Below are 22,187 nucleotides of genomic sequence, written 5' to 3' on the forward strand. Positions count from 1 at the left end.
TTTAAAATCAAATTTTTGAAATTGCATATTTAATGGACGGCAACAGCGCTGTTGGACACGCCCAAAAAAATTGTTTATATCTATGGATAGAATTGTCTAACTTCATGCCACCTAACCAAGTCTTGTGACAGATGAGTAAATAATTTGTACAGTGTGCAGTGAATCATTTAACCCATTACCCTGTAAATATTTACCAATTAACCCGCTCCTATTAACAGTTCTAATATAAATAAACTACGTGAGTTTTTTTCCTTCCTTCCAAACACCCCAGGCCGAGAGTGATTCAATATTTGGTTGTGTGATACAGGTGTACTCGATATTTTCGTGATTTTCAAAGAAAAAGTGCGAATTCTTAAGTTATATACGATTTGAAATGGCCGATAAGGAGGACTATTTGACCAGTTACCGCGAATTTTTCGAACATTTCGCCAAAACTGTGAACCCACACGATCAGCTGCCCGTCAAGTTGGGGAGCTACAAATTGCTGAACACCGAAGTGATTGGAGGCATAATTGATTGGACCACCCAGTACTTATCGCAAAAGTGAGTAAACTTGGTAGAAGATTAATTGAACAAGCCCTAAAGCAACTTGTCTATCAACACGTACCTGATATTGGTTTATTTACCAAAATAACACACACTGTTTTGCTGTGACTTGACAAGAACTTGCGCAACTGCGACCAATTTGCTTGTAAACAGCTATCAATGACCCCAAACTGCTTTCTCCGGTTTATGCTAATTGTATTCTTATTTATTTGAGTATAAACAATGATTGTTGCTAATTATGTGGCTGCCACCAGCGTAAATAAGTCACAGTTTTGTTACTTTTACAGTTCTTAATTTATCTCCACCCTGTACATTCTGAAAAAGCAAGGTTTTTAAAGCATTATTTAGCTGCTTTTAATGCTACCGAGCTGATCCTATTTAGATTATGGCATTGATTTCCGGTTGTTTCACTTCCTCTGGACTGCTACATTTGCATGTAATGTGCATCATCGCACATTTAGTACGGTAAATAGGTGATTCACTGGTTTTTAATGCTCTCCTTTAATAGTTCTAATAATTTTATTTTAAGTAGCTAAACAAGGGCGTAGGCAGATGCTTGTTTAACACGAAGTTGGATAAAATTGCATCAGTTGCAACCTTATCTTATCTACAATCGTTTATAATTATTCACTATCTCAAATCTCTTAACGGAAAGCTCTGTTTTCGTGTCCCTTGCTCTTCAATGATTGCTGTATTTGTTATAAACATACCTACTTATATAACCAAATAAAAAGTTCTGGTAGTTTTTGTACCAACACACTCAAAAATTCTTCATTTGCCCAAAGCGGATGAACCCTGTTGATTCACCAAAACATCTTACATAGAAGCAAATTCATATTTGGTATCGTCTTTCTTTGAGCCAAAGAACGTCGTAGTACCATGTGATTAGGGGACACCCTGTATATTGTCAAAGATACGTAATTCGTTACTAGTAATTTGTCTTCAATTTGCTAGGTACTTTTTTGGGAATGCTGTTAGTGGAAACACTTTTGCTGTTGTGTCTTTGCCAAGCGTATCTAGTGGGAAATTACAAAAATTTCCATTCTCATTAATTCAATGTTATTGTGTCATGCATCTATTCTTTAAAATCATAAAAAGCAGCAACTGTTTATAACTTAATAGAACACGGATCACACAAAATTCGCGACAGACTCAAGATGTTTTTTATTTATAGCTCAGGACTCTTACTGGAATTTCCAGCTATTTGCTCTTTGAGTGTATATTTAATATGGAGTAGTTACTAAGACTTCGAAGAAAATCGTTCCTAATACCACATTCTTCCCCATACTTCCTGGTATTTCTGCCGAACTTAATGCATACTCTCTAAGAATACATATATTCGATTTTTCGAATTATTGGCAATGTTTTATGAGGTGGTTTTTTATTTTCGTAAATGAACTTCTACATCTCGGTGTACTAGACGAATATATTGGTTTTTTACGCGGGCAAAACTCCAAACTTTGTTCTAAGAGTCGAAAGTAAATCCGAATATTTATCTACAAGAGCAAGTGTGTAGGAATTCGCGTATGTCTGTGAACTAATTAAGTGTAGGAAGTAGCAAATGACCAAATTAATGGAAACAGCAGATATAAGTCATGAACCAGTTGTTCTTTACTGCGATTAGACTCGATTTTGGTTTGAAATTGTCTCCTTGACCTTTATTCGAAAATTATTGTTGAGAAACGAATTTATTTGCCGGAATGTTCTATCTATAATAAACAAAAATTGTGTTTTTTGACAAAAAAAAATGGAAATTTTATTTTCAACGGTTCTAAATCTTAAACCTACTTTCTGTTTTCCAAAAACCCCCAAATTAAATAAATTGCATGAATATTCAAATAGCCTATTTTAAAATCCCGTTCGCATGCATTTTACGCAATTATCATGCGCTATTAAGTAAGTTTACTTCTTGTACGTTTCGTCTTTTTAACATCATGAGATGAAAATAATCTAGACAGTCAGATTTGAAAGATATTCAGTTAAAAATTGATTGAATCCATATAGTCTGTGGCGTGATGAATGGTACATTCTGTAAATTAACCAGGAAAAGAAGGTTTTAGACGGACATGTGGAGCATTCAAAATGCTCTACTGCACGTTATTTAAGAATCTTTAAAGTCGCTTGAAGTTTAGAGAATTTTGTTGATTAGAAACCAAGCAAACTAAAAATAAATAATTAGGAACTGAAAATTAAATTCATTTGGTTGCAATATTCGAATGTTCGTGATGAAAAAACATTGAGACGGGTTTAAAGAATTTAAAAAAAATTGAGAATATAAAATTAACCAAAAACTGCACAATTTAAATATATTTTATGAATTTCATAGAGTAGGTACATTTCAATTTTTGGCGGGGGATATTTCCTATTATCCTACCACATTGGCATTAGATTCAAACACGTCACACTAACATCGTTTACGAAAACCACCCCTAATGCCCATAGAGCTTTTCTCTAACCCGTTCAATTAGTAGTAAATAACACGGTGATTTTTATTTGAAATTTACAGATATTGACAAAAGCTATGATTAAAATTGAATTTAATTTGCCCCCTTATAACTAAGTAGATTCTAATTTACATTTGAGTTTTGGTACAATTATTTATATGCCCCTCAGTAAACACAGGCGTCAGGGGTATTGGTATCTTGGGTCCTGCCCTGGAATAATTGTCATTGATTTTGTGCTGCCGCCTATGCGCGGTCCGTTTTCTTGCTCTGTTAGAAGATTTGAAGGTCTGAATAATTTGCTGTCAAAACATATTCGGTATTTTGAGCATTTTGCGGTTTATTTTACGTTTAAAAGGTAAGTAAATACGGTTTTCAACACGAATTCAAATAGCCACCACTTAGCCTGCCCGGGCAAATGCCGTTTTGTTATCATAACCTAACTATTTGATACAACTTGCAGATCTGGAAAATGAATTGGGCCCATTGGCAACCACAGGAAAGTGTCCTGAATTCAGTCAAAGATGTGTTGCAGGAAGCTTTGATTCCTGATACAGAAATACAGAAGAATGTCCATGAAAAGCTCAGTATTATTCAAAACATTCCGGACATCACGTACTATTTTTTGTCTATCCTGGGAAATCGGGTCTATTCAGAGGATGTGCGAAACTTGAGCGGCGTCCTGCTAAAGAACAATATCGCCAAAACCTATCAGATGCTGCCGCAGGAAAGCGTTCAGAAAATTAAAGATGAATGTCAGAGTCTGCTTATGGATCCTTCCAGGAATATCAGGTTAAGCGCCTCAAATGTTATAGTAATCCTAGCCAGAAATCATCTAAAGACATGGCCAGATCTAATTTCCTATTTACTGAAACTATTTGCCGATCAGAATCTGTTTAGTGAAATAGCCTTAAATACCCTCTCTAAAATTTGTGAAGACCTGATTAACAATCGCAAAACCCAAGAAGAGGTTTATGGAATAATTAATGAGGTATTTCCAACAATTATGGAATATCTTGGAAAAGAAAACTGCACGATGTATCAAGAAATTGTCAAACTATCCAACCAGTTTTTGCAAGATTATTTTCGCCTCATGCAGCATTCTGTTGATTTGACGCTGTACTTAGAAAACATAATTCGTTTGGCAGATACCAGTGACATAGAGCTTCAAAAATATGTTTGCCACACATTTGTAATCTATGTAAGCAAGCAGGAGGAATCTTTACTGCCACACTTGCATGATGTGATCATGTATTTAATGGAGAAAAGCACTCATGAAGACAACGATGTGGCTTTACAGGCCTGCGAATTTTGGTTGGCTACATCTAAACTCCCCAAATGCAAAGAGATTTTGACTCCTTACATGGCAAAGTTACTGCCCATCTTATTGAAAAACATGAGATATTCAGAGAGAGAGTTATACTTGATGAAAGACACTTTGGGCTCAGATGCCCATAAAAAGGATTTGGCCCAAGATATTACGCCTTTTCACATGAAAAGTAAGAATAATCAAGACGATGACGATTTTTTCAGTGATGAGGAGATAGGTAATCAGGACGATGATTTTGATGACTTCTATATGGGCTGGACGTTGAGGAAATGCAGCGCGTCTTCACTTGATTCGCTGGCTGTATGCTTTGGAGAAGATATTCTCCCCATCCTTCTACCTCTGATTAGTGAAATGCTCAATCATTCTGACTATTTAGTTAAGGAAAGTGCGATTCTGGCCTTGGGTGCAATATCAGAGGGTTGTTCAGAAGGCCTCAAATCTCATCTACCAGAGCTGGTAAATTTCCTCCAGTCCTTAATGAATGATTGCCATTCAGGTGTTCGGATTATTACATGTTGGGCTTTAAGCCGCTATGCTTCATGGATTGTTAATGTCAAACCCGATTCACCTCAGATGTATTTCGTGCCCATTATGCTACTGTTATTAAAGCACTCTGTTGATGATAACAAGAGCGTTCAGCGCGCCGCTATTTCCGCATTTTGCGTCTTTCAAGAGGAAGCCCAATTGAAACTTGTTCCCTATATTGGAGTGATAATCGAAGGATTTTTAATGGGATTTGAGCGATACCAATGCAGAAGCCTGTATTTGCTATATGATGCCATTGGTGTGTTGGGCAAATCAGTAGGTACGCACTTGAGCGAGCAGCAATATGTTTCCAAATTACTGCCCCCTTTGATAAAAAAGTTTACTGAAAGCGACAATTACTACGACGATCATTATGTGGCAGTTTTGGAATGTTTAGCCAACATAATTCCTTTTCTGGAAGTTTCATTCTTGCCTTATGCAGAGGTTGTTTTCTGCCACTGTCTTCAGCTGATTAATGATACTCTAATTTCTTATATTAACTATCAGGAAAATCCTGATGAGTATGACCCGCCGGACAAGGATCCGATGAGTGTTGCTCATGATGTTTTGTACACAATGGCCGGCGCATTAAAAAGTCACTTTGTAAAATTCGTCTCCAACAGTAACTTGGTGTTCTTGCTTCTCACCACCATTCAGGATAGTTCAAATTCAATTCGACAGACTGCGATCGCTCTTTATGGGGAACTGGTTACTTTATGCTATCCTCTGTTGTCTTCTAGCGTCAACAGCTACATTCCACTAATAATTAATAACTTAGATGAGCACAATGACGCGGTTTGCCAAAATGCTGCCTGGGCAATTGGCAAATTGTGTACGGTGATGGGGGCATCTATTCAACCTTACGTGCCACAAATCTTGGAACACTTTATGCATATTATTAGGAACCCTGCAGTGGCCAGAACCATGCATCAGACTGTGGTTGTGTCATTATGCACAGTTTTTTATGTTTGTCCTGATGTTCAAATTTCTGATATTAGCGGTATTGTAAAGAATTGTTGTACCATGATTAGGTTTTTAAGGGACTGTGAGGAGAAGGATTTAGCATTTAGGGGATTATGTGCCATTATCATGCGGAACCCTAATTTTGACAAGAATTCATTTATGTATTTCTGCGATGCTGCAGGATCTTGGTTCAATATCCGTCCCGATTTGAACGACGCTATTAAAACTATTCTGATGTCTTTTAAACAGCAATATTCTGAGGAGGCTTGGGCAACGTTTTCCGCACAATTTCCAGATAATCTTAAGGCCAAATTGCACGACTTGTATGGAGTGTGATAACATGCGGATTCATTGGCTAGGGGAATTAAACAAATGGGTGGGAAAGCTTGAGTGCACCTGCCTTGAGTTTAGATTAAAATGTGCTCTCTAAGTATGGGTGGGAATTTTCATAATTGTTATTCACGCGAATTTATATCAGAGCCTTGATATATGTATATGGGAACGTTTATTATTTCTCAATCAATAACTGTTTCTGACCAGTCAATTATAATTTTATACTCCCGATGGTCACTGATTTGATCCCAATGTAGACAAGTAAAAAAAAATGGAAATAAATTCTGTTATATTTTTATATGCAAAACTAAATGTACAAATTGGCCTTAATTGGGCAGCACAAGCTTTGTGGCGTTTAATTTTCGAAATTATCATGCAGGGTAGTAGCTGAATAAAGTTTTACGTTTTCTAGCAAATCATGGGTCTAGTGCGTTGCCTAAGGTGCTCATTTTTTTATTAGGCAGTAAGGTAGTTGTGTTTAGTCATAATTTTGTATTGTCACATTGCAGATCAAGTAAATTTGTTTATTAAATTCACGTGTTAGTCCCGATATTATTAGTGCTGTGTTTATAATTTTGATTAATTTAATTCTTGGTATCTTAATTGTTTCTGCAACTACTGGCAATTTGTGTTCAATCGGTAAACATATATGCTGACTTCTATAGAATTGTTTCCTAAAAGACTAGTGCCAAATATTTTACGCAGTCAAACCTTTGCAGTATTTGTATCAAACATTAAAATATCCCGCTGAACAAATGTCGCATGTTTTTTTTCAATGGAAGAATAGGAATCTTTTGTTCGATTGTTAGTTCGCATTTTTCTTTGTACCGTGTAAATTATGCAATTTGCATACATTCCTGTTAACCTATGCCCTTTTAAATAAATTTTTCATGTTTTAAATGATGTTTTATTTTGTTTTACCTTGGTGGTTTATTAACAATGGGAAATCCAGAAACTGGAGATACTGCACGTCAAAGCAAAGGATGATGCCTTATCGGTGTTGATATTTTCGTATTTTTGATTCGTTTTTTTGGCATTATTATGAAAATATCTGGCTTAAAAAAATAACAAAAGTTCTTGTGACTAGATTTTTAGATGAGTAAGATACAGTTTCCACGTTGCTCATACAAGTTCAAAACGTGAAAGCAATCATTTTTACATCAATTAAGTCTTCTTGTTTCATACCAAGATTTCGGTCAGTTTTTGAGAAAAACTGTTTCAACGAACACTCGGTTTTAATAATACGCTAAAATTAAGAGCGACACAAGTCAATTTACTCCAGTCTCATCAACAAAATATCATATTTTCCTACGGTCGTAACAGATTTAGAACTAAGACTTGAAGTCATCTTCAGTTAATTGCCAAAAAACTTTCAAAGTTGCGTTTGGATTGTGCTGTAATTTTTGCAGGCTGGAGCTGGACATTTTTTCCGCAGAAATGAATAAGACTAGACAGTTTTTTTAGGCATGTTGTAGGGGAAAGTTAATTTTTTTTTCGGTCATCATCACACAATTATCAAGAATTTTGCAAAATCATGTCTCTTGTGGTGGTTTTTGCAGGCCGGAGTCTATCATTTATTTTCTTTGTAACTTGTGAAATGAGAAACCTAATTTTGAATGCTTCTTGTACACCAAAGTCCCTTAGATAAGTGAAGAAGGTTTCGATTATCAGTCAATAGGCAATTTTTGACAATTTTGCAAAATTGCAATTGGTTTACAAGTCTGTGTTTTGCAGGCCGGAGTTTGCCGAGTTTGGAATTTATTTATCCAGAGACTAACGAACTGAGAAAGTCCCATTTGTATGTATTTTGCAGAGCAAAATATATTCTAGAAAAGTGAAAATCTTACATTTTCAGTAATCACCAGTCAAAGTTTTCCAAAGTTAGATGTAGTTTTCGCGGATGTTCAAGCAGGTCGTAGTTTAACATTAATTTTATCAGAAAGTTGGAAATTTAAAGATTCACTTTTGTATCACATTTGTGGGCAAAGTGGGCTCTATAAATGGAGTGGATCAGTGGGAAAATCAATTTTCAGTAGTGATCAGGCAATTATTGACAAATTTGCGTTTGTTTTTCGAAGGTGTTTTTGCAGGCCGGAGTTAGGTATTTGTTTATGTAGGAACAAGAGAAAGTCACTTTTGCATATATTTTATATTGCAAAGTTTGTTGTACCAAACTGTTTCATCAGCGAATTTCAAAGATCTTTTTAAAATTTCTTTCCCAAAATTTCGCATGTTCGGTTGGTTTATGAGGTAGGAGTTTCACAGTTATTTCCTCTGAAACTAGTGAAGCCAAGGAATCATTTTTGTATGAATTTTGTAGGTCATGAGCCGTTTTGTAAGTGACAAAAGTTTCGATTTTGAGCCATCATCAGGCTATTGTCAAGATTAGTTAAAAATTGCGATAGAATTTTGTGGTTGTGTTCTTTTCTCAGAAACCAGTGTGGCTGCAGATTTTCTTTCCAGTGCATGAAGAGGCAAAAGTTTTTTGGCAAAAGCAATTTTTCAGAAGCTTTTGAAGGTGTTTTTCATTTTCGAAGTTGCTTTGCAGGCTTAAGTTTGGCATTTGTTTTTTCCATACCTTCAAATGTTGGAGATTCACCTTTGCATAACTTTTGTAATTTAAGGTGTGTTCTATAAGTGTTCATCCTCAGGGAATTTCTAGAAGTTATTTAAATTTTCTTTTTATTTTGCCTTTGTTTCTGCAGACAGTTTCAAAGCTTTTTTCTCAGAAACTTGTCAAGTTAAGTGTTGACTTTTGTTTAAATAAATATTGTAGGACATAGTCGGTTTTATAAGGGACAAACATTTCGATTTTGAGTTATAATCAGGCTGTTTTAGCCATTTTGGCCTACTAAGATACTTACAAACAATCACCGACTACTAGTTTTAGGTGCTTACTTTGTCAACATTTTATTTTGTCACGTTAATTTACTATTTCAATACTCCAATTCACCTACATTAGACTAGTTGAACGAATATGTGAACAAAAATCGACGTCGATTAAACGTCTGGTCATATTTGTGGTCACTCTTCTAGATATTTCTATTTAGTGTGAAATAAAAAATAGGTTTTGCAAAGAAAACATCGTTTATTGTGAAAGTGAATGATTTAGGCCTTTGAACTCGAAAATGTCTTGTAAAACACTATGTAAAGTGTTGGTTGTTAATGGTGTTTTATTTAATTTATTTATTAATTTATGTTTGTTGTTAGGCAATGGTGGGCACTTAAAACAATCACTTATATTTATGACATAGTTATTACGAATTTTACTTGCTTTATGAATAAAGTTATTACGCGATCTGCTCCATTTTTAGTCTCGCGTTTTATTAAAACCTAATGTCCGTTGTATCCATGTTTTTCCAAAAACGGAACTCATAGTTGCTATAAAACAAGATTACTTGATGTACGTAGGATTAATTGCTCTTTTAGGTAGGTGTTTAACCAAATTTGATGTTACACGTAGGGTGAAAAGTTGTAAATGTCGGCGAAAATGGTCGCAAGTAGCGTTTTCTATGAACAACCAGGAAATAGCAACCGATTTCATATTCGTCAGAAATCAGAAAATTTCAGAATTATTGACGAAAAAACATTTTTTTTACAGCTTCTGGGTTCCCTATTGTTAATAAATCACCCGAAATACAGAGTTTTGCTTTATTAAAATCAACTCATAACGGTTGCATGAAAACTAATAATTGTCCTTATGTATGTTTTAACGACATTTTCATTTTAAATGCAGGCACTGTCCAGACCATTTATTTTCGCCGCTCATCAAAGTGGTCATCGAAGAAATTAGGAAAGCCTGCAAGAAGGACCCGCTTAGTTATGGTTTCAATTCCAACGATAATGGTGCGTATTATGAGTTTTGTAATAAATTTTTGGGCTTTTAGTTAACATTTAATTTTTGTATCTTGTGTTATGGTTCTGTTACAGAAATAATCTACAAAGCCAGATTCGCATGCTATTAAGGTTTGCATTTTTTCGAATCCACATAAACATTATGCCTTGATAAATAAATTATTTAAAAATATACATTTTTATTGCGTAGCTACGATGCTTTGCTTTAGGATAAAAGAGGATGAAGCGAACAAGGTCGGGAGCGAATGATGGCATAAATGAAACGAAATGAACAAACGTGGGAGAATCAAACAAATCATGAACATTGAACAACAAATTATTTTTCTATACAGGGAAATTAGGAGAGAAAAGAAATATTTCAAGGAAAGTCTGTAGGAAGTCAAAATGAGGAAACTAATTTCATTTGAATTAAGATATGTTGTTCAGGCGGAAGAACATGAAAAGTAATGAAAATCTTCTTAAAAGTGACTGAATTTACAGTGGATTGTAGGGGGTAGTGTGTGTGTGCTTACCCTTCACCATATTAAGAGGCAGTTGGAACCTGCACATCGCTCTGAAATACTGCAAAGATTTCAAGACAAATTATTTGATTTGGTTTAATGGAAAGTGAACTATATTCCAATAAATTTAAACAGATAAGGCGGAAATACGGAAGTTATCTAAAATGATGCACGAAGACCCACGTCACATCCAGAATCGTTGAAAATATGAATGAAAAAGATTAATATTACATTGTAAAACGACTCTTCTGCAGTTTTTTCAACAAAGATTGTTTCCTTAAAAAGAACATCTTGTAAATATGGATTGAGTTTATTAAAAAACACATCTTATTTTCCGTTTTTAGCGTATGAACCCTTAAAGCTGATGCAAGCTGTGATGGCCAAAACCAACGAAGTTTGTCTACGATACCTGGATAACAGTCTGTTATACTCCCTGCCTCCTCCGTCAAGTACCTACTATGCGACCAGTGTGAGTGCGAAACGAAACAAGCGAAGAACAATGGAAGATCGACATGTCGCCATTCACGACTTGAATCTTATGTTTAATAATCAGGTAACGCTTTGCGAAACTGAGGTTGATTTCCAGGCATTAATTTGTCCATTTGTGTTCCAGGAAGCCAGTCCGTCCAGTTATTATGCAATATTCGACGGCCATGCCGGCCACGATGCTGCCGTTTACAGTGCTGCCCATTTACACCAATATTTAGCGGAAAATAAGAATTTTATCAATAAGCCAGTGCAGGCCTTACTAGACGCATTTTGCAAAACAGACGCTTGCTTTTTAGAAAAATGTAGAGTAGAGGTAAGTGTAAGTGCCATCTTGTTTCGATATCAGCTTTCATTTGCGCTTTTTAGCATTTTAGCGGAGGCACAACTGCTGTAGTTGCCTTGTTGAGGCCCAAGGAGAAAGTTCTGTATATAGCATGGGTGGGTGATTCTCAAGCCTTGTTGGTCAAACAGGGAAAGATTCTTCAATGCGTCGAACCCCATACTCCATCTAGAGATGTACATTAGCACAAAATTTCAATTAAATGCATACTGACTAGATAATTTTTAGTCGGAGCGAGCAAGAATTGAGCGCGAAGGCGGCTCAGTTATGTTTTACGGCACCTGGAGAGTTAACGGCCAACTAGCGGTATCTAGAGCTATAGGTATTTACACGAATATTACTTAGACGGGCAATTTCTTATAATTTTCCATTCAATCAGGCGATGCCGCCTACAAGCCTTATGTAACAGCAATTCCTGAAGTTATCGATATTCCACTGGATGGTGGAGAGGACTTTTTGATACTTGCCTGCGACGGATTATGGGACCACGTTAACGAGGATGAGGCCGCTCAAACGGTGTACGACTTTATAGCCGAAAGACCAGGTAAGATTGTGTTTTGAGTGATTTCATGCTAAAGTATGGCATTTTGACTTTGACTATTGGGACTGAAGAGGGCAAGCAAAACGCCCAAGTTGCTTTTAATATGCAACGTTTTGTATGCTGATGTAATCTATTTGATCTTAATAACCCCAGGAATTGATGGACCAGGTTAAAATTGTGTCAATTCTTGATATAAACTAATAAAATAGTAAATTAAACTGAGGACTTAAAGTAGAAAGTTTTATCGCCCGTCGCTCTCATAACCGATAAACTTTTCCTTTGCACCTAAACCCTTTGAAGTTGTCGTATTTCTTGGCAGCGTCCTTATATGCTAGTGATTTGACCCTTTCAAATGATCAGTTGGTCAATTGGCTAATGCCGCGTACTTTGTTGTCCTTCAGCCCTTTCAATGATCTTTTTATTTCACACTTTTATATATATAACATCTGGTATTAGTTGGATAAGAGTTTGTAATTTTGGTCTAGCAGTTCATAATTTGAAGCTGCCGCTCTGATCACTTGTTCCTTAATACTTTAGGTTTTTGTGAGGTCCTAAACATCACAATTTTCCATATTTCTTCCTTATGTTGTGCTATATATCTTCTCACTCTTGTTCCAGTTTTTCTTTATGTAGGGTGTTTCTTTTACAATTTCATTCCTTCACCAGTAATTTCGTGTGCTGTTAACTTGTGTTTTTCAATATGTTGCTATTATCCACATGTGTATCTTAGTACATATCCCTTTTGTAATCAATGTTTGGCTCGATTTTTTCGATATAACGACTCTGACTGTCTTCAACTGTATATATTCACTATCGGTATTTAATCGACTTCTTTTCATTGATATATTTTGTTTATTTTTCTTTAAGCTTATTTCTAATCTTTTTTTGTTAATCTATCATCCCTGCAATCGATACAATGCCTATATACCCATATTGTCTATTTTATTGTGAGTGTTTTCTTCGGGACTCAGCCGCTTCCATTTTTTTCATGGAAATTTAGATTCGAGACCCTCATTCCACGTCTCTTCGGCAAATTTACAAGATTTTCCTTTCTCGTTTTTAGTCAGCGGCGGCGTATTTTCCGTATGTTATTTGTTCTTTGGGATGGGGATGATGTCTATATATTGAATATTTTTATCGCAAAACATGATTTATAGGAAGATATGGATTTGATAATTGGATATTTTGCACACTGGTGGTTTGCGATATTTTTAATGGTGCAAGATTTTAGCGATATAAGACTTTTCTTTTCCCTTATAAGCTTTCTTGGTATTTGAACTGAAAGATATTGAGTGCCATGTTACCTACAAGTTGATATATTTTTTAGAGATGAGAGACAGGTGAAGAAAATTTTCTTGAAACTATATACTAGGGGCTGTTATAGTGGGTGGCTCAATGTATAGTAGCACATACCCAAACGGTCGATGTAAAACCGTATTTTAACGCAAAACTTTTTTAATTACCTTTTTTATTGCAATGAAACAAAATAGCTACTTTGTCACCCTGTAGTTTAAAAACGGATAAGGTTTTAGGATATGTTTATATAACTTTCTGGTCTTAAAATAAGGTTTTATATAAATCATCGAAGTTATGTTTCAAGTGACTCACTCCTCATGCTTTCATAATTTTCCTCTAACCGGTAAAATCAGTGTTAAAAATTAGTCATTCGTCGCACATTGGTTGTTGACGATTCCCAAATATAAATGACTCAAACAACAATAACACTTTTTTGCAGCAAACTGTATCAGAATAACATTAAAGTTAATAGTAAGTTGCGAATAATTTTTGTGTCTTTTTATTTTATTTTTGAATGAAATTGAATGAATGAATTTTAATTAATTTTGCTGTGCGTTTCTTCTCTTACATATTTGAATGCAGCTTTCGCGTTCATCGGCTATGGGCAAATGGTGAATTCGAGAGTGTCTTGGTACAAAAATCACAAAGAGATTTTACTTGGAAGCGGAAATCAATTATATTTTTTATGCAGCCAGCGGTCATTCCTTGTCGGGATTTTTGGGCTTTTTGAAAAATCCCGTAGCTTTCATAGTTTAAGCGCAAACATTTTCAGATCAAACTGTTAGATTGTCTTCTTTTCGGACACCCGGCATTGAAAGTTTTCATTATATAGCAGCCCCAGTTTTTAATACAAAGTCATGTTCTCATCAGGGCAAAAATGCATGTCCAACGTGGTGGTCTTTATATGGAGACCTGTTTTAATATAATAACAAAATCCTCCTGTGGATTCATGTACATTTACACTATAGAACATTCGCCTATAATTCTTCTTTATTCTGGCAATTTTTGCACCACACCCTAGACATAAAAGAATGGGAATTGCAGAACACTCCCTGGACTTAACCGGTTAATAAACTGTAAAAATCGAGACAGTTTTGGTGGCTTTTTCAGGCTACAAAGGCACAGTTTATACTGATATCGAGCTGTAAAGTTTCCGCTCCCTTGCTTGCCTAGACCATATTGTGCCTCTTTATTATTTTTTTGTTTAAGTCTAATATTCGCAGTTAAAAATAATATTTATTTTGCACACTCGTTGATGGGGTTTCTGGCACAGGCAGACATGCAAATTAAAAGATAAATGATAATAATGGGCTCAAAGGAAAACCTGTCGTCAGCTAGCAAACAACTTGTTCTCAGGACCTCCCTTGAGCCGATTCTTAATTAACTTCACTATAATTAATAATTAAATGATTTGCTGGACAATTTCCAGGTTGTTATAGCACGCGTTAATCGAACGAGCGATGGTTTTGGACAGCTTAATTTGTTTTCATTAGGCCGATATTAATTCGCGCTAGACTGGGAGTTCAGAAACATGCAACCATTTGCCGAATTAGGCATACCGTATGGCCGTGCCGAAGAACTTTTATTATTCAACAGAATGAATTCATCATTAACATTTGAATCATAAGTAGGGCAATTTCTATTTCAATTGTACACTCAATACGTCCATCATCGCAGTATCAGTGTTCATTGAATAATTTCGAATGAAGAATTACTTCTTCGGCCAGTAATATTAAAAAGCAAACAGTTTTCATTTCTTGACGGTCTAAATAACACCGTTAAGTGCACATTGTCCTGGTTTAGGATTATTATTAAATGTAGCTATAATTTGGTGCAAGTCAACCATACCCGCATGAACTATTTTTTATTTAATACTATGCAAACTTGGTTTTAGTGTAGTGCATTTGATTCGGAAAACCTTAGGGCATACGATGACAATGCTAAAACTTAAGAAAACAGGCTCAGGTGAGCGCAATAATGCAAATACCTATCAGCCATTCATCTTGATTTGTAATTTATTATCCTAACTAGGCAATTATTCATATTAAGACACGATTAAGATTTGTTGTATGCGTTTGAATCATTTGGTTTATGTACAAGGTGTTTCACTATAAAAGCGCACTGGGAAGTTAGTATTAAATTAAAAAAGTTTAGCGCTTTTATAGTGGGCTTTTTATAGTGCTTTTATATAAGCAACGGTTTTTTTTTTAAATAATCGCGTATTTTGGCAACATTTCTACTTGTGTGTGGATGTCACAATGAAGACGCCAATTAGCATAGTTTCTGCTTAAATTTATGAAGATTATTAGTATAGTGTTTTGTAATAAATTGTGTTCGGCGATATAGTTTTTTTGATTATATATGCGACGATATGGGGTATGTTTCGTTATATTCGATTAGTAGGTATTTTTACTACTATTTTCTAAACAAGATCTAAATTAAAATAGTAATAGACATAAAAAGAAACAAGCAAAATTAATAAATTCTGAAGGAAAGAAATCAACTAATTGATTTAATGAATAGAGCTTTGCACGTTTGTCTCTATTTCTTGTTGCGAATGTTTTTCCGTAAATTGCCAGAACGGAATTGATATTTGTCGATGTCCAGACCAGAAATTGACTTGGTGATTTCGGTAGTCGATAAATGGGGCCTACTTTTAAATACTTTAATTTGGTTTCATTTCCGCAACTTCTTTTCCTGAAGTAATTTTTTTGGCTTAAGCAAAAATGTTCGTCTTTATGTTGTTAGAACGCGTCTGTTTCGTTTCTTATTCGATTACTATTTCAACCAGTATTTTCTAAACAAGATCTAAATTACAATAGTAAAATAGACATAAACATAAACAAGCAAAATTAATAAATTCTGAGAAAAAGCTACTAATTGATTCGATAAATAGCGCTTTGCAAGTTTGATTACAATGTTGTTGTGAATGTTCTTTTGAAAATTGCCAGAACGAAATTGAAATTTGTCGATATCCAGACCAGAAATTGACTTGGTGATTTCGGTAGTCGATAAATGGGGCCTACTTTTAGATACTTAGCGAATTTGGTTTCATTTCCGCAACTGCTTTTCCTGAAGTTAATTTTTTGGTTTAAGTACAAATGTTCGTCTTTATATTGTTAGAACGCGTCTGTTTCATTTCTTATTCGATAACTATTTGAACTAGTATTTTCTAAACAAAATCTAAATTACAATAGTAAAATAGACATAAAAAAGAAACAAGCAAAATTAATAAATTCCGAAGAAAAGCAACTAATTGATTTGATGAATAGAGCTTTGCAAGTTTGGCTTCATTTGTTGTTGTGAATGTTCTTTCGTAAATTGCCAGAACGAAATTGAAATTTGTCGATATCCAGACCAGAAATTGACTTGGTGATTTCGGTAGTCGATAAATGGAACCTACTTTTAGATACTTAGCAAATTTGGTTTCATTTCCGCAACTTTTTTTCCTGAAGTTAATTTTTTGGCTTAAGCAAAAATGTTCGTCTTTATGTTGTTAGAACGCGTCTGTTTCGTTTCTTATTCGATTACTATTTAAACCAGTATTTTCTAAACAAGATCTAAATTACAATAGTAAAATAGACATAAACATAAACTATCAAAATTAATAAGTTCTGAGAAAAGCAACTAATTGATTTGATAAATAGCGCTTTGCAAGTTTGATTACAATTGTTGTTGTGAATGTTCTTTTGTAAATTGCCAGAAGGAAATTGAAATTTATCGATATCCAGACCAGAAATTGACTTGGTGATTTCGGTAGTCGATAAATTGGGCCTACTTTGAGATACTTAGCAAATTTGGTTTCATTTCCGCAACTTCTTTTCCTGAAGTTAATGGCGTGGCATGAACGTTGAACTAGTATTTTCTAAACAAGATCTACATTACAGTAGTAAAATAGACATAAATAAGCAACATTAATAAATTTTTGGAAAATAAACTATTAGATTTTGTTTTGATATACAGAGTGTTAAATCAAAAACTATTTTATATTGCAACGCCTTCTTAACATAATTTTTCAAATGTTTTTTTAATCATCAACAAACAATTTTATAGGGCTGTCCATTTATAGCAAACCACCACGTACACATCTCCATTATGAAATTCCACTATAATTATGTATTTTGTTAACCTTGATAGAGAATAGGTTGTTGGCACTGATCACCGTTCTTGTTACTTAACAATCCGAATAGGCGATGGGTAACTCGAAGGACTTTTCTTTTTCGAACTGCACTTCTCCGAAACCGTTTTGGACATTAAGGTTTTCTGTGAAAACATTCTTATTGATTTTTATGGCATTTTTACGATATATTATACGCGTTTTCTACTCTAGTAAATGTGTGTTTGTCCTAAATTTGCAATACATTGTGTGCTAATAGGAAACACAAATCCGAAATTATGATCCCATTCATTAAAGTCGTAAAGTTCACTCCTGATGGAAATATTTGTTTTTTAAAATGTGAGATAGTAGGTTAGCTTCACGTGGGAAGGCGGACGGAGTCTAGCTGGTCCATAATTAAACGTCCATTGAATTGCAAAGATTGCAGCCCACGAGTTCAAGTGCATATTTCAGGCCCTATCACTTTCGAAGTATTCACTATGCAAACAGTTATTGCGTTTGAATCAAATTATCTCATGCCGTCGCTATTGAATTATCTTCTTATTAGATACTAATCTCAAATCCACCCGCAACATGAATGATTAATAATGGAAAGGCTTTCCATAGAAGGGCCCACAATTCTTCAGCAAAATTAACAGGCTATTGAATAAAAATATGGCAATTTAAAGAGTGAGATGATGGAATGATTAAAATAGTAGCAGACTTTTGATTATCAATTCGAACCGGTACAGTTCTACTATTCTATTGTGTGATGAGAAAATAGATATTCCTCTCTGGCAACAACCAAAAGTAACCTTCTTTAACCACCAAATATCCTTGAATAGTGCGCGTTCAACGGTGTTTTTCCTTCGGTCTAGTAGAGATGATGGACCATGGGCGTCGGCAAAGAAATGGTTCGAAAGTGCAATTAAGATTCTTGGCATTCAAGTGGCTTTATTGGTGGATCATTTGATAAATCTTATCCATTATTTCTATCAGAACTAGGTTTCGGTTTAAGCTGGAATCTGTTCATTCATCTATTGCGAGCATACAAATTGACACGTTGATTCCACTGGTCGATAAAAAGAGTTGTGTTTTAGTTAATTTGCAAAATTGATTTAATTTATTCAAGTTATTTATTGAAAATTATTTCTTTGGTTAGATTCATTGGGAACTAACCTTTCACTAAATTTGGCGTACGCTTTACGCTCTTGCTATTATGTAAAGTTATCTGTTGTATAAGTTATATAAAATACTGGATTTTTTACCTTTATTTCTGACGAATTGTTTATATCATTTGTAATTCTTCAACGTCTGTTTTCGCCTAATTGGCTTTATATTTCCACTGTCAATGTTTTAATCATTTGGTCGAATGGTTGCTTCAAACTTAATTATTTGGGCAAAGCAAGAATGTTCATTCGTAAATTGCCAGAATGCAGATCATATTTGTCGAATCCAAACAAGAAATTGAGATGATGATTTCTCTAATAATAAGGATACATTGTTGTGGGTGTTTCTTCGGCAAAATTGGTGTTATTTCTGCAAATAGTTTTTCCGCAAACGTTTTTTGGATTGTGCAAGAATCTTCATTCGTGTTTTGTGAAAATGTAATCTACATTTGTCGATATCCAGACTAGATGTTATGTTGTCCTTCTTGTCGGTAAATAGAGCTTTGCAAATTTTGCAAACTTGAAAATAAATTAATTGGCTACAAAATAATGTTCGTTTATAAATTGACGGAATGTAGGATATATTAGTCGATATCCAGAGATATCTCTAGTCGATAAATGGGGCTTTCTTTTAGGTATTTTGCAAATTTGATTCTATGTATGTAACTACTAATTCTGAATTGAAAAAAACAATTTTATGCAAATTATATTTGTTGATATCCAGACTAGAAATAGAGTTTTACATTTTTTCCCAAATTGAAATAATACGTGCGCTATTTTTCGATTTCCAGATGAAAAATTTCCGATGCAATTTTGGTTCAATTTTAAGAAAGATCAGTCTTAAGCAGGAATTTGTATATTGTCAGATTGCAAATGTAATAGGTCGATATCCAGACTAAAAATCGATATCTTGATTCCTGTAGTCGATAAATTGTACTTTGTTTGAGGTCATGTGCAAAATTGACTATTCCCTAAATTCGTTTTTTAAATCTGAATTGTAATGTTTAACCAAGACTATTCAATATTAAATTGCCATAATGTGAGTGTTATTTTTTGATATTCAGGCTAAAAATTGATCTCTTGATTTATTTAGTCGTTACTAATAGCTTTGTCTGGGTTACTTTTTTTCCGTATTTTTTCGTAATTTCGTACAATTTATTTGTGTGGTTTTCCAAAATGGAAAATTTCTCTAAAGTAAAACTGCTCTTTGGCAAATTGTCAGGATTCAACTGTAATTGTGTGATATCGAGCCAAAAATCGATGTATTGGTTCATCTAGTCGATAAATAGGGCTTTGTCTGAGATAATGTACAGATTTTATTTCATTCCGGCATTTGGTTTTCCCAAAATGAGTTAAAAGGCTTTGCTAAAAGCGACTTTGTCGATATCCAGCCCAAAATTCGATATTTTGATTTCTGCAGTCGAGAATAAGACTATGTTTGAAAAACTTTGCAGATTTGGCTCAATGGCAGATTTTTTTTGAGAGTTAGTGGTTCTTTTTAAGCAGGAATGATAATTCATATATTGCCTAACACAAATGTAATTTGTCGATATCCAGTTAGAAATCGATATAATGATTGATCGATATTCTAGTGGATAAATAGGGCGTTTTTTGAGGATTTGCAAAATTAATTTAACTCCGAAAATTGGTTTTTCCAAAATTAATTTCAAGGCAAATTTGAGACACACAAAAATTTGGTTCAATTTTGTCGATTGTTTTTTTAAGAACCAATAATTCTTGTTACGCAAGGATGTTCGTCCATATACTTATGACTCTATTTCTTCAATTGTTTATTCCAAAGTAAATTATTCGAAAATATGAGTATTAAATCAATTTCTTGATGCATTCGGTCGATAAAATTTGATTCAATTTTGTCGATTGTTCAGAAAAAATATTCTTAAAAGAAAAGAAAAATTCTCGTAGAAAGTTCGTCTATTTTGCCCAAAGCAAATGTAATTTGTCGATATGCAGTCAGAAATCGATATGTTGATTCTATTAGACGATAAGTGCAGCTTTGAAATAAGTAACAAAATTGACTGCATTTTTCGAATTGTTTATTAGTGATATCCATCTAAAAATTAATGTGTTGATTACTCTCATGGACAAAAAAACCTCTGAGATAATTTGCAAATTTTATTCCTTTGCCTCTATTGTTTTTTCCAAAATTTATTAATTTTCTTTAGCAAAAGTGTTTGTATTTCTAATTTATCAGTGCAATTCAACGTAATTTGCCAATGTTGATTTTCTAAGCGAGAAGTAGAGCTTTGTTTCAAATATTTTGCAAACTTGGTTTCACTTGATAAATTCCCTTTTCCAAAATTAATTATTTGGCTGATGCAAGTAAACAGTGCCTTAAGGAAACGCCACTCAGTTGAAAATACTATCAAAATTATTATAAAATGATAAATAATATGATTAAAATCGCGACTCTGAAATGTGCATAGTAAATTGCTCGCATACATAAAAGTGTAGGTGATTTTTCACAAATTTGGTTCTTGCAAGAGTCATTCTGCCCCGCCACTGCTCTATAAGTTAATCGCAAGAAGATTATTTGCTTCCATTCTCCACCGTAAGAATAATTGCAATCTAGCCGCTTTAATATTGTTCTTCTGCTACAGTTCTTTTAGTGACGTGCGTTTTAGACATAATTACTAGCCGACAGTTTTTTGAATGCTTTATGCAGCCATCACTTCTTATTTGGAAATCGGTCTTCAATGTCTTTTTTGCGCACAGCTTAGCAGAGGTGAGTTTCCTGGCACGTTTTAATTGAATTGTTTTCACACTTTCTTTGGACAGAAGTTTTTTTAATTAAATGTTTCATCCTGTATTTAAATAGTTATCGAAACCCTTTGTTCCGGATCGCCTTACATGAACCAGCACGTAATTCGAGTAGGGGCTTCCTATATCCGTTTGGCTGTAGGACTTCTACTCGGCCATTTGGCCGAGCTAAAATCTGTTCCATTTCTAGTGAGTGATTTGAAAAATATTCATTAATTCCACCTTATCAGCATGATTTCATCAGCCAAACCAGGGAACAATGATAGCGATTTTACAATAGCAAAAATGCATAAATGCCCGGTATTCCGTCTATACACCGCGCAAGATATATTTTTCGTTGCAATCAGAGCAGCAACTTTTACATTACACATTCTTTGGTGAAATTTCTTCTTTGATGTAATCGAAAACGGAACCAGGTCAGTTCGATTTAATTGCAGGAAAGGTCTCTGACATTTGTTCCGATCAGGTTGAGCTTGTTTTAACGATTTTTCCAAAAATCTCCGCCAGTTTCCGGCCTTAATAAATTCATATTGGAATGGGCAACTGTCACGTAATAAGCGCAGTCTAGGGTGAAATGGTAACTGCAAAAGCACACGACACTAGATGATATTAGGGGATGACCCTTCTGCTACAGCTTCATTCAACCCGAGAAAATGCGGTAATTGCGCTGTAGACATCAGGGATAAGGAGTTTCTATTGTTTGAAGAAGATACTGTTTATTGCCGGCTAATTTTAGGCAAATTCTGAGATCAATGCGAAAAATCCCCGATTGGAAAATGACTCAAGCATGTCATGCCATTGGGCAAACGGACAGGGTGATTCACCCCAATACCTCACCCTAACCCTCGGCCATAATACGGGAATCGTCTATTTGCCTTTCGTCTTTTATGGACGTTGTCGCCGAATAATTTCTAATTAACACCATATATAGGCTTTTGTAAATCCTGGTGTGTTTGAATAATTATAATAACATATTCAACATCCG

At 34.6% G+C, this 22,187-nt stretch overlaps 2 protein-coding genes across 2 annotated transcripts; both read left to right on the top strand.

The window, feature by feature from the left end:
- Window positions 1-95: 95 nt before the first annotated feature.
- Window positions 96-16,255, top strand: LOC125505535 (protein phosphatase 1E-like). Its single transcript, XM_048669524.1, has 7 exons — window positions 96-543; window positions 9,875-9,984; window positions 10,838-11,046; window positions 11,107-11,295; window positions 11,349-11,498; window positions 11,551-11,644; window positions 11,702-16,255. Exons 1-7 carry the CDS (start codon window positions 374-376, stop codon window positions 11,881-11,883), a joined length of 1,104 nt encoding a protein of 367 aa, XP_048525481.1. The 5' UTR covers window positions 96-373; the 3' UTR covers window positions 11,884-16,255.
- Window positions 2,884-7,038, top strand: LOC125505534 (transportin-2-like). Its single transcript, XM_048669523.1, has 2 exons — window positions 2,884-3,345; window positions 3,451-7,038. The coding sequence occupies exon 2, from the start codon at window positions 3,460-3,462 to the stop codon at window positions 6,139-6,141; it is 2,682 nt and encodes an 893-aa protein (XP_048525480.1). The 5' UTR covers window positions 2,884-3,345; window positions 3,451-3,459; the 3' UTR covers window positions 6,142-7,038.
- Window positions 16,256-22,187: the final 5,932 nt, after the last annotated feature.

The sequence above is a fragment of the Dendroctonus ponderosae genome, unplaced genomic scaffold (genome assembly GCF_020466585.1).
Source record: "Dendroctonus ponderosae isolate FM_Combo_2020 unplaced genomic scaffold, Dpon_F_20191213v2 Dpon_F_20191213_83, whole genome shotgun sequence".
In the NCBI taxonomy this organism is placed as follows: Eukaryota; Metazoa; Arthropoda; class Insecta; order Coleoptera; family Curculionidae; genus Dendroctonus; species Dendroctonus ponderosae.

Excerpts from the sequence above, each read along its gene's own strand:
- LOC125505535 (XM_048669524.1), top strand. The coding sequence starts at position 374 with ATGGCCGATAAGGAGGACTATTTGACCAGTTACCGCGAATTTTTCGAA. Across the intron at positions 11,047-11,106 it reads ATCTTATGTTTAATAATCAG|GAAGCCAGTCCGTCCAGTTA; the intron begins GTAACGCTTTGC and ends TTTGTGTTCCAG. Across the intron at positions 11,645-11,701 it reads AGCGGTATCTAGAGCTATAG|GCGATGCCGCCTACAAGCCT; the intron begins GTATTTACACGA and ends CCATTCAATCAG.
- LOC125505534 (XM_048669523.1), top strand. The coding sequence starts at position 3,460 with ATGAATTGGGCCCATTGGCAACCACAGGAAAGTGTCCTGAATTCAGTC.